At 39.3% G+C, this 11,963-nt stretch overlaps 1 protein-coding gene and 1 long non-coding RNA gene across 2 annotated transcripts in view; one reads left to right on the forward strand and one right to left on the reverse strand.

Moving 5' to 3' along the window:
• Window positions 1-6,966, reverse strand: part of GATB (glutamyl-tRNA amidotransferase subunit B) — a 75,678-nt gene extending 68,712 nt beyond the window's left edge. The window contains exons 1-2 of the mRNA XM_008060165.1: window positions 6,758-6,966; window positions 4,737-4,887 (exon numbers count right to left, since the gene is read on the reverse strand). Of these exons, the coding sequence (XP_008058356.1) occupies window positions 4,737-4,887; window positions 6,758-6,933 (327 nt within the window). The 5' untranslated portion in view covers window positions 6,934-6,966. The remainder of the gene's footprint in view (window positions 1-4,736; window positions 4,888-6,757) is intronic.
• A 409-nt stretch (window positions 6,967-7,375) lies between these two features.
• LOC103262547 lies at window positions 7,376-11,729 on the forward strand. Its single transcript, XR_504442.2, has 3 exons — window positions 7,376-7,547; window positions 8,837-8,887; window positions 11,425-11,729. It is a non-coding gene; the product is annotated as an uncharacterized LOC103262547 (long non-coding RNA).
• Window positions 11,730-11,963: the final 234 nt, after the last annotated feature.

Genomic DNA, 11,963 nt, shown 5'->3' on the forward strand with positions numbered 1-11,963 from the left:
ATGTATCTCTTAGGAGCTGTAAATCTTTTACTAATTGCCTAATTTAGAAAAATGAAACAAAACAAGATAAAATGAAACCCAGTAACAACCCACTTTCCAAGCATCCAAAAGAAAAACAACAAAATAAGACAAAAAAATCCCACTAGCCCTCTCTTTTGCAAAGTAATTATTCCTAATTCAGAAATAATTGACTCCGATATACTATTTTTTATTGCTCACTTAATTCTCTATCTCTGAGATGATGAGACCACCAGGTTAGTACTGTTGGCAGATCACTTAATTGACCAACTGTTGTGTGGAGCATTTACTTTTGCTGTCATTGGCAACAAAACTGTGTTCAATAGCTCAGGAAAGCTTTTGTAAAGATAAAAGCCACCAGTCACCATAGCTTATACTAATAGGTAAGACTTATGCATTATGTATTATTAGAGCCTAGTAATTAATTGCCTGTTATCACTCAAAGAAATCAAAGACACAAACAAATGGAAAAATATTCCATGCTCATGGGTTGGAAAAATCAACACTGTTAAGGTGTTCATCCTACCCAAGGCAACCTACAGATTCAATGCAATACCTGTTAAATTACCATCATCATTCTTCTCAGACTTGAAAACAACAATACAGGAATTCATATGGAAATCAAAAAGACCACAAATAGCCAAAACAATCCTTAGCAAAAGAAAGAAAGCGGGAGATATCACACTTCCATACTTTAAATTTTACTATAAGGCTACAATAATCAAAACAGCCTGGTACTGGTATAAGAACAGGCATACAGACCAATGCAACAGGACAGAGGTTCCAGAAGCAAAACCTCAATTTCTTAACCAACTCATCTTTGACAAAGCCTCCACCAACAACTAATGGGGAGAGGAGAACTTATTCAGTAAATGGTGCTGGGAAAATTGGCTGACCACACGCAGAAAACTGAAACAGGACCCCTACCTATCACCATACACAAAAACCAACTCTAGATGGATTAAAGACCTAAATGTAAAACCTCTAACTATAAGAATCTTAAAAGAAAATGCAGGAAACACTCTTATGCACATTGGAGTAGGCAACCAATTCTTGATCAAATCCCTAAAAGTGAACACCGTAAGAGATAAGATAGACAAGTGGGACCTCAGCAAACTGACAAACTTCTGCAAAGCAGAAGAAACCATCTGTATATCTGACATAGGCCTAACATCCAGAATCAAGGAACTCAAAAATGCTGAAAGAAAAAAAAACAAACAGCACCATTAAAAAGTGGGCAAAGGATATGAATAGACACTTCTCAAAAGAAGACATATGGGCAGCCAACAGATACATTAAAAATGCTCAGCCTCACTAATCATCAGAGAAATGCATATTAAAACCACACTGAGATACCACCTAACTCCATTCAGGATGGCCATCATCAATAACTCCAAAAACAACAGATGATAGAGAGGATGTGGGAAAAAGGGAAAGCTTCTACACTGTTGGTGGCAGTGTAAACTAGTACAATCTCTGTGGAAAACATGTAGCAATTTTTAAAAGAACTAGAAATTGACCTTCCATACAACCTAGCAATCCCCCTTCTAGGAAAATACCCAGAGGAACTCAAACCATTCTATAAAAAAGACCTGTATACACATGTTTATTGCAGCATTATCCACAATAGCAGGAACATGGAACCAACCATGCTGCCCACTGAAAATGGACTGGATTAAAAAAAAAATGTAGTACATATACATGTGGAATATTATACAGTCATAAAGAAGGCCAAAACTATGGCCCTCACAGCAACTTGGATAGATTTAAAGTCTAGCATAGTGATCTATCACAGAAACAAAAAACTGAGTACCACATGTTCTCACTTATAAGTTGACCCTGAACATTTATCATAATACTATAAGAAAGGATTTGGCAGTAGTGGGATGCAGCCAGGGGAGGTAAGGGGCAGGGGGCAAATAACATCAATAAGGGTACCTGATCTCAAACCAGGAGAAGTGAGGACCAAAGGGAGGCCCAAATTTTACCTCTACGATGACCACTTATCTACCTAATCTTGAATTGTACCCCATGTTGTAAATAAAATAAAAATTTTAAAAAAGAAAAAAAGAGTACTTATTATATGCAGTCACAATTTTAAGTATTTTAAGGGCACTGATTTACTTTACAAAAAATCCAATGAGTCAAATATATTGCCCCCATTTTATAAGAAATTAGAGCAAAAGAAGATTCAGTAATCTTCATGCAAATTCTACTCATCTCATTAGAATTTCTTTAGCATTTTCCTATGTCACTAAAAATTCTTCATAAACACCATTAGTGGCTTCATAATGATCTGTGCAGAAGTATCATAATTGACACAGTCATTCCCTCATCACTGAGAAATTTTGGTTGCTTCCAATTTTACACTATTATAAATATATATATAGATAGATGTGTATGCTTATATACACATCTTTGCATATAAGTCTTCACTCACATTTTGTATTATTTTCCAAGGATAGATTCCTAAAAGAATTAGTGGGTCAATAAATGTTTGTTGGGTGAATAAAGTAGTCAAATCTCATCCTGATGAGTTTTCCTTTTGCTTTTATGCTTACAAAGTTTCTCCCCAACCCACGGACAAATGAATATTCTCCTATATTTTCTTAGGTTTAATTTTACGTTGAACTTATATTATGTATATATTTGAATTTTATTTTGATATATGAAATGAGCTAAAAATATTTTTTTTCTCCATAGTTAACCAATGTTTTCAAAACTAACAAGTGAGTAAATCATCCTTTTTCTACTGATTTTTGCTCCTTCTTTGACATATATGTGTATATATCACATAGACATAGACACAAATACACATACACACACACATTTTTCTCTAACATCCATTTCTGAGCAGATTATTTTTTTTCCTCTTGTTGGCTTATTCCTTTGTCAGCCAAAGGAATAAGGAGGCAGGGATAAAAGGTAATAGGCTTAATATTGTAACTGCTGAATTTAAGATATTGATGAATCATTCAGATGGAAATGTCCACTAGGACACTAGAAATACAAACTTGTTACCTAGAAGAGAGTTAGGAGCTTTATTTGAGAGTGAAAAGATTACTCAGGGGAACACAGGGAACAAATGAAATGAGAGCCAAGGAATGGAGCACAAGAAACCAACAATTCAGGACTGAGTGGAGGAAAACAGTCATATGCGAAGGAGTAGTTAGACAGAGGGAGGAGAAGAAGCAGGAGAGAAGGGACCAGTATAAGCCCTGGGTAGACAGTGAGAGAAAGAGATGCACTGCCATGTCTGTCTTCCCCAGAGAGACCCAACAGCAAATCAAAGGTGACTCTGGATTACTGTTTGCAGGGATGTGAGTCCTCTGTGACAAAAAGCACAAGGAAAAATGTTTTAAGACAGAGACATTCCCCAGTGCAACCAGAGCCAATTAAGGCAAGCACACTAGAGGTGCTGCCCAGAATCTTCCACTCTGCCTCTACAAGCCTGCCAGTGCTCAGTTTGACCAGCTTTCACTCGTATTGAAATGTTTGAGAGAATGAATTCACCCATGACAATCTCTGTCCCTTCCCACAGAAACTACAGGCTCTGGACAGATCATATGCTCTCTATTAGATCAAGCAGTTACATTGTTACTTCCATCGTTTTCTTCAAAATTCAGCCAATTACATAAAAATATATGCTAAAAAGTCTTGCTAATGGATATACTGGGCCCAGTCATTCTATGGGGTCAAGTAAAAATGAGTAGTTAAATGAACAGAGTAGTTAATTCACTGAATATTGTAGTTGACTCTTTTCTTTTCTTTTTTTTTTTTTTTTTTTGAGTTGGAGTCTCACTCTGCTGCCCAGACTGGAGTGCAGTGGACGCTCCCGGTCACCGCAGCCTTGACCTGCTGGGCTCCGGCGATCCTTCCGCCTCAGCCTTCCAAGTAGCTGGAACTACAGGCGCGTGCTACCACACTTGGCTAATTTTTTGATTTATTGTAGAGATGAGGTCTCACTAAGTTGCCCAGGCGAGTCTCGAACCCGCGGGCTCAGGCAATCCACTCACCTCAGCCTCCCAAGGCGCGGGATTACAGGCGGAACCACCGAGCCCGGCTGTAGTTGACTCTTTTCTTCATCATTGACAGTTTCTTGATTTGCAACAACCACAATCATTATTGGCCTTACGCTATAATATCATGTGATATATACTGCTTCCTTTGACTAGACTCCTCCTCCACCTCCATTTATCTGCCTGCTACTTTGCTTCTCAAATAGCCCAGACACCTCCTCTTCCAGAAACCCTTCCTTAACCAAATGTATTTCTACCTCAATATATGAGAACAGTCCTTCCATTTACTGAATTAGGTGTCCCTTCTCTGGGTTTTAAAACCATCCTCTGCACATTACCTTCACAGAAGGAATCATACTATAGTCTGTTTGTAAGACACATCTCCTCTACTAGTCTTTGAACTCCTCAAGGGCAAAGATCTTTGCTATATTTATGAACCAGTTCATAGCACAGTGTCTGGCATTCAGTAGGCATTCTAAAATGTTTATGAAATTAGAGAATACATGTATGGGTATGTTCACATTTAGAATTATAGCAATGGGTCTTTAAAAAACATTTAGTCCATCTCACTTTGTTCAAATTTCCTAAGCAAGTATTTCCTAAGAGTCATGTCAAGATATTACAAAGAAGAAATAATTATCTATGTTCAATGAAACAGAAACATTTTCTAATAAAAACAGAATTAAATAAAAACCTTACCGGCAAAGTTCCAGGAAGAGATGCATCAAAAAAAGAAACCAAAGAATTTGGAGGTGCTGTAAAACAGACTTGAGCTCCAGAGAAAAGTTTAGAGTTGGAGGAAATCTGGGCATGAATTTCCAAACCTACCACAGCAGCCCATTTGTGTTCACTAAAAAAAAAAGAGATAACAGTTAAGAATAGTTACAGTTGTCAACGAACATGAATTTCTATAAGTCTAAACCACAATGATAATTTCCTATTTGCTTTTAACTTATTATAACTTAGATCCTCACATTTAAAAATGTGTCATATTTTATTGGTGACTAAATAAAAAATAATTTATAATGAAGAACTACAAGGAGATTGGCAAACTAAAATTCACTGACAACTGGCATTAGGAGATTCACTGTACAAACAGGAAGCGGTAGAGAAAGGAACAACTGGCACTTTAAAACAATTTAGAAATGAGTATCGGGTGACAACTGCTTGGCTAACTTCAGTGAAAAGTGACATTTTAAAAATTAACCATACCTTTTCAATTAATCACTCAGTAAATGAGGAAAGTTGACCTTTCAAACATTATTTGCAATTAACATAAATGGCAGGATTCTATTACTAGAGAAATAACAGTAAATAACTAGTTCCACAAGTTTCTACCAAAAAAAGGAAATTCTCAATCATGTTTTGAATTAATTTTATAATAATGGTATACAAATATAATAACAAGAGTGACACAGCCATAATAGTTCTCCACTAAATGAAAATTTTGTGCAAAGGGAAACATTAAAATGTTAGACATAGCTTTTTTGGGGGGAGGGTCCCCCAAATCACTTCCAATTCCTGAGATCTAATTTCAGGTTACTCTGTTTATGCTTGATTGCTATCAAATCTAAGAAACTTTTAAATGTTTTAATAACCTCTCTTATCTGGCCATTCTTACCCTGTTAGGTTTGTACACAGGTCTCCCCAGATTCTTATAAATGTGCTTATTCCCTGTAAAATCCATGTATGTTCCTCTCCTGCTCTTCTCCCAGCAATTTTATTACTATTCAGATTTTTATTTTCATCATTTTGTTTTGTTTCAATCACTTCAATACATGAAGTTCTATGTCTAAGTACTGCAGAAATAATTATTCTTTATTTTTAAAGTTTGGAAACACAGCTTATTAGAGAAAGGAATTAAACTAAGAACTCATCAGAAATTCTGCACACTAAAGCATTATTCAAAGTACTTTTGCAGTTCCATTACATGAGAGAAAAATATACTTTCCAATCACAAGGAGACAATCTAATTTATGAAAAGTACAGAAACTGAATGCTTCTAGACATTTTCCCTCTGTTCCTCCAACTGAAAAACAAAAATAACGCCAACCAACCTCAAGGATAAACAAAATATTAGAATCGTGCCTTATGCTTCTGTGTTTTAAAAGAAGCTATTTAACTCTTATAGAGTGAAGCACAAGCAGCTGTTCAGGGGATGTCTAGCAAAATAAACAAAAATCTCTATATAACCAGAGGGAATATCTCTTGTTGGCTGCAACCTCCTAGGTCTAGACACACACGTTCAACATAAAACGCCTCCACAGATAGCTAGTGTTTTCTAACTAATAACACTAAGCCACCACAACTCAGAGCTTGTAGGTAAAGGCTCCCTTTCCACCTTTAGAACACTGCCAGCCCATAGTAGCTAGATATGATTCCGCTTTTAATGTCACTGTACCCACTGCTGGTGCTATTAGTAAGATAACTGAACCCAATCTTCCGTCTGTGCAGCTTTCGATTCAAGAAAATTTCTGCTATTTTGCACTCGTAAGTTCCCCCAAATCCACCTATTTGAAAACACTGGTTTATATATGAGGGCAGGGCTGACAAAGGACCTATTTTGTGTTTTTATTTAGGTTTTGGGACTCCAGGTTATAACCCACCACCCTCCCGTCCACCAAAACGTCTAAAGGCTGGGCTATAACGGCCACCATCTACCCAGTCCCGCGGGCTCTACCTCACACTTAGGTGGGCAGAAATGGTATGAAATAGAATACCCTTTCTTCAGCTTCTGGGCCGTGTGGAGGGGTTGCTGAGCCACTGAACTCTGTCCCCTAATCCGGTTGGATGTGGACCCAGTCGGGGCCCCTCTTTCGTGGCGAGAACCGCCGTCAATCCAGGCTAAACCCCAACGTCTCCCTGGACATCCCCAGCGCAGCATGGGCGCCGCCATTACGCCGCCAGCGTCCTGGTCAGGTGACTCAGTCACCCTCTGCCGCGAGGCTCCCTGGGAAGCGTAGTTCTGGAAATGTACAAACGCTCGAGAGGCTCGGACAGGAAGACTACTATTCCCGGCGAGCATTGCGACTCGAAGACTGCCGGAACCCTGGAGGTGTGGGTGGGGGGGAGAAATCGGGGAGAGAGTGGGCGGGCTTCTGGGTTGGGAGGTGTGACTCCTCCTAGCGGGCAGTTGGAGAGGTTTGTGGCTTGAGCGTGTGTGTGAGTTTGAGTGTGAGTGCTTGGTGCCAGAGAGTCAGTGCTGAGAAGCCTGGCCGGGATTTTATAGCACAGTTAACCTTGGAGCTGGAGTAATTGACCTTGACATCTCCACGAGGACTTCCTGAACCTCAAAACCCACTCAGTTATTTTGTCTTTCCCACTCCGCACAGCAATTTGTGCCTTCATGCAACAAATGCCTGATGTGTGCCAGGCATAGATCTTAGGCACTGGAGATACTGCAGAGACCACAACTGTGGCTTCTATGTTAATGGATCTTATATTCTAGGGAAAGGAGACACACAGAAAATAGATGAACAAAATAAGATACTTCCATGTGTGTTGGCAGAGGTACGTGGAGACAAACAGACCTAGACTGAATGTTCGTGTGTGTCACTTCATTGCCCAAACTGGAGTGCAGTGGCACTCTCACAGCCATCTCAGCATCCACCTGCTGGACTGCAGCAATCATTCCGCCTCAGCCTTCCAAGTAGCCGGAACTACAAACACGTGCTACCACGCCCGCTAATTTTTTGATTTATTGTAGAGACGAGGTCTCACCAAGTTGCCCAGGCTGGTCTCGAACCCGCGGGCTCAGGCAGTTCTCTCGCTCGGCCTCTAAAAGTGCTGGGATTACAGACTTGAGCCATCGCTCCGGGTCTTCATGTGCATTTTTACCTGCTCTCTTTTTTGTTCTTGGCCAATATCTAAAACACTCTCTTTATATGCTAGGAAGCCTTGATAGCAGATACCATCATCCTGGCGGACTTCCTTTATATTCCCCACATAAAACTCACACCCCTTGTTAAAACTCCCACTAATTTCTTTTATTTGGACACACAGTCTAGAATAGCTATTCCACCATTTCACTATTTTATCACCCTAACTTTAATTCTCTATATAGTGCTTCTGATTATCTGATGTTTACCTCTGTTTCCACAAGCTCCTTCTCTGTCTTTTTCACTACAGAGTGAATTCTTTCCAGAGTACAAAATAGAGTCCTCAAAAATATTTGTTGAATGAAATAGCGCAGTGTGGTGAATGCATTTGACAAAGGCTGGAGTGGATGCCCTTTGGAGTAGTGATTGTTTAGGAGAGAGATGATGAATTAGGGTGATGGTAGAGGCAAAGAGAAATTGATCTATTTGAGATAGATTTAGGAGGTAAGATTGAAAGACTCAGTGATGGATTGGATATAATAGTGGAGGACTAGGAGGGTCAAGTAACTCCTGGATTTTTGGCTTGCACAACTGAGTGACTGATGAAGTTATTCACTGAGATAAGAAAACCAGAAAAGAAACAGATTCGCAGGGAAACATATGACTTTGGTTGCCTTGGAGACATATCCAAGAGGAGAAGTCAAGCAGGCATCAGTGATGCCTAACTCTGAGTATAAAGCCAGGGGAAAAACTGCATACTCTGTATACTTCATATTGACAGGTTTTTAGTTATTGATCAATAACCTGTTGATTAAATGGCTGTAACCACTGATCTATTTCCATTAATACTCTTGTACAGTTATAATATCAGATAATTTAACATGTGGAAAAAGAAAATTTTACTGTCCTTACAATTGTCACCATTTACTTTTTGTATCTTTTCTCTTTCATCGACCATCACTGATTCAAATGCTACACCAGAATTATTTTCGCACGACCAAGGATGAAAATGACAGCGACTGCAAGGTAGAGGTGGGGACTTATTCTCAAATTTATCTCTGATTATCACTCCTTATATCAGATGCAGATCACTTTTAGATTTGTTACCAGCGTCCCTCCTCTGAGTTTCCATGTTTTCCACCTTCACTGTAGGTAAGCTCGCTTTCTGTTTCTCATTTAGCTCTTTGAGTTTTTCTGGCCCAGACTAGGAGTCAGGAGATTTTCCTCTGAGCACAGCATTGTTTCACCTTTGCTAGAGTTCTACAAAGAAGAAAGGAATCCTGTATCTCTAGCCAAAAAGAGAGGGGGACCCTTGCTAGCTTACCACTAGTAATCAGCATACTTAGGAGGTATTTCACTCCCTCCCATGGAAGGTTGGGAATGTCTTGAAGACCACCATAAGGGAAAGCATCACACCTAATGAAAATCCTAATTTTATGGGCAAAATGCACTGTAATGGAAACTGATCTTCGTTTATGAAGCTGTAGTTTGCAGTGACAGGCTATCACTTCGAAGTTCCCCCACCCCACCGCTGGAGGGAGATAAACATCCCATGCATGTAAGTGTATTTGCTTCCTTTCACAAATAGAGACTAGTCTGATGCATCTTTTATTTTATCATTGCCCTTTCAAAATCCCACAAGAGCTTATGGTAGAAATAGGGACTTTCCAACCATCTCTTTGGCTCTCCTCTCCCCCAAGACTGTCATTGCTTGAAATGCTTGTTGGTTTTCTTGTGGTTGATCTCGTATTTAGGAGAGCACTGTTTTCCAAGTACTCCCTCTGCCGTGCTCCTTAGTTAATCAGGTGCTCCCACTGACCCTCCTTCTGTGGGACCATTTCCTGCCTTCCTCCTGCATGCCAAATCTGATATGTCAGAACTCTTACTAACAGACAGCTCTCTAGCCGAGAGAGCTATTTTGGTTGCACCGACAAGGTGGCTGTCACCTGGAAGACACAGAGATTTTCATTTTCAAGGAGCTCAGAAGGTAGCAGGACAGAGTTTCAAGCAAAAACAACATTTTCTTGGGGAGGGTCTCTCAGCTCTTATTTTATCCACATAATCGACATGGTACAAATAGATCTAGAACAAGTTGTTTTAAAGATATGTAAGCCAGGGCAGGATTTCGAGTTGGTACTTATAAATGGCAATAGTTAGAAAGTATGTCTAAAATAACTTGCTTGGCTTTGTTTAGTATTTTTCAGTGGGTATTTGAATGTCAGAGCTGGAACAGACTGGTTCACCCCTGTATTTGACTCAAAATTCCCAGCTATCCATAAGAACATGTTTCTTTATTAACACAAGTCATTTTTTCCCCTCAAATTTAAGTTGTGCTTAACTGTAAACATTTCCTTTTTCATCCTTTCACTAGCTTGTGGTGTTAAATGATATAAAAACCCAGTGTTTTAGGATTTATAACTTCTTGATAACATGGGTGCAAAGTAAGGGAATAATTAATACAGGTGGTTCTAAGTTTCTGTTTTTTTAAATGAGGTAAACACTTTTGATAAAAACATTAAAGTTTCCAGAAAAATTAAAGGGAGATTGTTTTCACTATCATGGCACTGTATCTCAAAATCTATCTGTGTACATTTTTTAAATCTTAAAATTGTGGTAAGTAGGCCAGGCACAATAGCTCATGTCTGTAATTCCAGCACTTTGGGAGGCCAAGGCAGGAGGATCACTTGAGCCCCCGAGATCGAGACCAGCCTGGACAACTTGATGAGACCTTGTCTCTACAATAAATTTAAAAATCAGCCAGACATGGTGGCACCATGTTTTCCCAGCCACTTGGATGGGTGAAGCAAAAGGATTGCCTGAACCCAGCAGGTCGAGGCTGTGGTAGTCTTGATTGTACCATTGTACTGCAACCTGGGTAACACAGTGAGACTCCTGTTCAAAAAAAAAAATTGTGTCAACTAACCTATTTTTTAATTAACTACTTTTGCCGTATGGAAACAAAGGCAATGCTTTAAAATTATATAGCAGGCTAATAAACACAAAACTTCTTATAGTCTAACAAAGCTGTATGTGGATGGTTGTCTTAGTATTTCTCAGCACAGTTGGTGAGTTTGATCTCTTTGTTGGCTTGAATTTCTATCTGTTCTGTGGCTGTGGGACCCAGCCTGCTATCTTGAAATTTTATGCCTTGTGGGTAGGGATGGGAAGGTGGTTAGGTCAGTCTAAATTCTCAAAAAATAAAACTAAACAACCATAACAACAAAAAAATTCCCTTAAGATAATGTACATAGGACAAAATTTGACAGCATTATTTTCGTGTAGGGAGAACATTGGGACTAGAGAAACTCGTTTTTGAAAAAGCATCCTGAAAACATAAAGTTCTTTCTTAGGAAAACCACATTTTAAGATCCAGTTAGGTGCCATTAGGGGAAAAAGAAAGACTGGGAAAATATATGCATGCTGAGCAATTGGGAGAGCTGGATTCATTTCCTTTTATTTTACCATTAAAGTCTTGATTCTGATAAAATACTGATGTGGAGGGAACAATTGCTTTCTCTAGGAGATTGCTTTGAGGCAAAGAAATCTATAAGTCTTTTTTTCCTTTCCAGTGCCAGGAAATGGAATGCCCTGTTCGATGTCTCTGTAGAGATGAAGTGCCATGTGGGGAAGGTGAGGCCTGCACATTGCTGCTATTAGGCCTGGCCCATAAACTGTAAGCTCGCAATGTTCTTCCTTCTTCTGTCTGTCCTCAGGGAATGTTTTGCTGTTTCCCAGGCATTTTCTGTTCTAGATATCTGGCTTATCCCTGGGAACTGCCGGGAATGATGTCTAAGAAAGAAGCTGTACCTCCATACGTCACCTTGAATCACCCTTACTTGAAAGACAATACTCCTGTGTTGTAAGTCGTGGGTGGGAGGACATGTGAAACCCCAGGTTCCTGTACATTGTGTTTTGCATGGGGTTAGATCCCAGCTATGCACCAAGAAATTCTCCCTTTTGAGTTTTGGAATTGGGTATTTGACCTACAGCGTTCTCTAACGTACGTACACACACACACACACACACACACACACACACACTTCTTTTTTCTATCTTTTTGTTTAAAGCACTTACAGGGCAGAATAAGCACTCATTTTTATTTCTTTAT

Source organism: Carlito syrichta, unplaced genomic scaffold (genome assembly GCF_000164805.1).
Source record: "Carlito syrichta isolate Samal-C Ts95f unplaced genomic scaffold, Tarsius_syrichta-2.0.1 Scaffold304553, whole genome shotgun sequence".
Classification (NCBI taxonomy): Eukaryota; Metazoa; Chordata; class Mammalia; order Primates; family Tarsiidae; genus Carlito; species Carlito syrichta.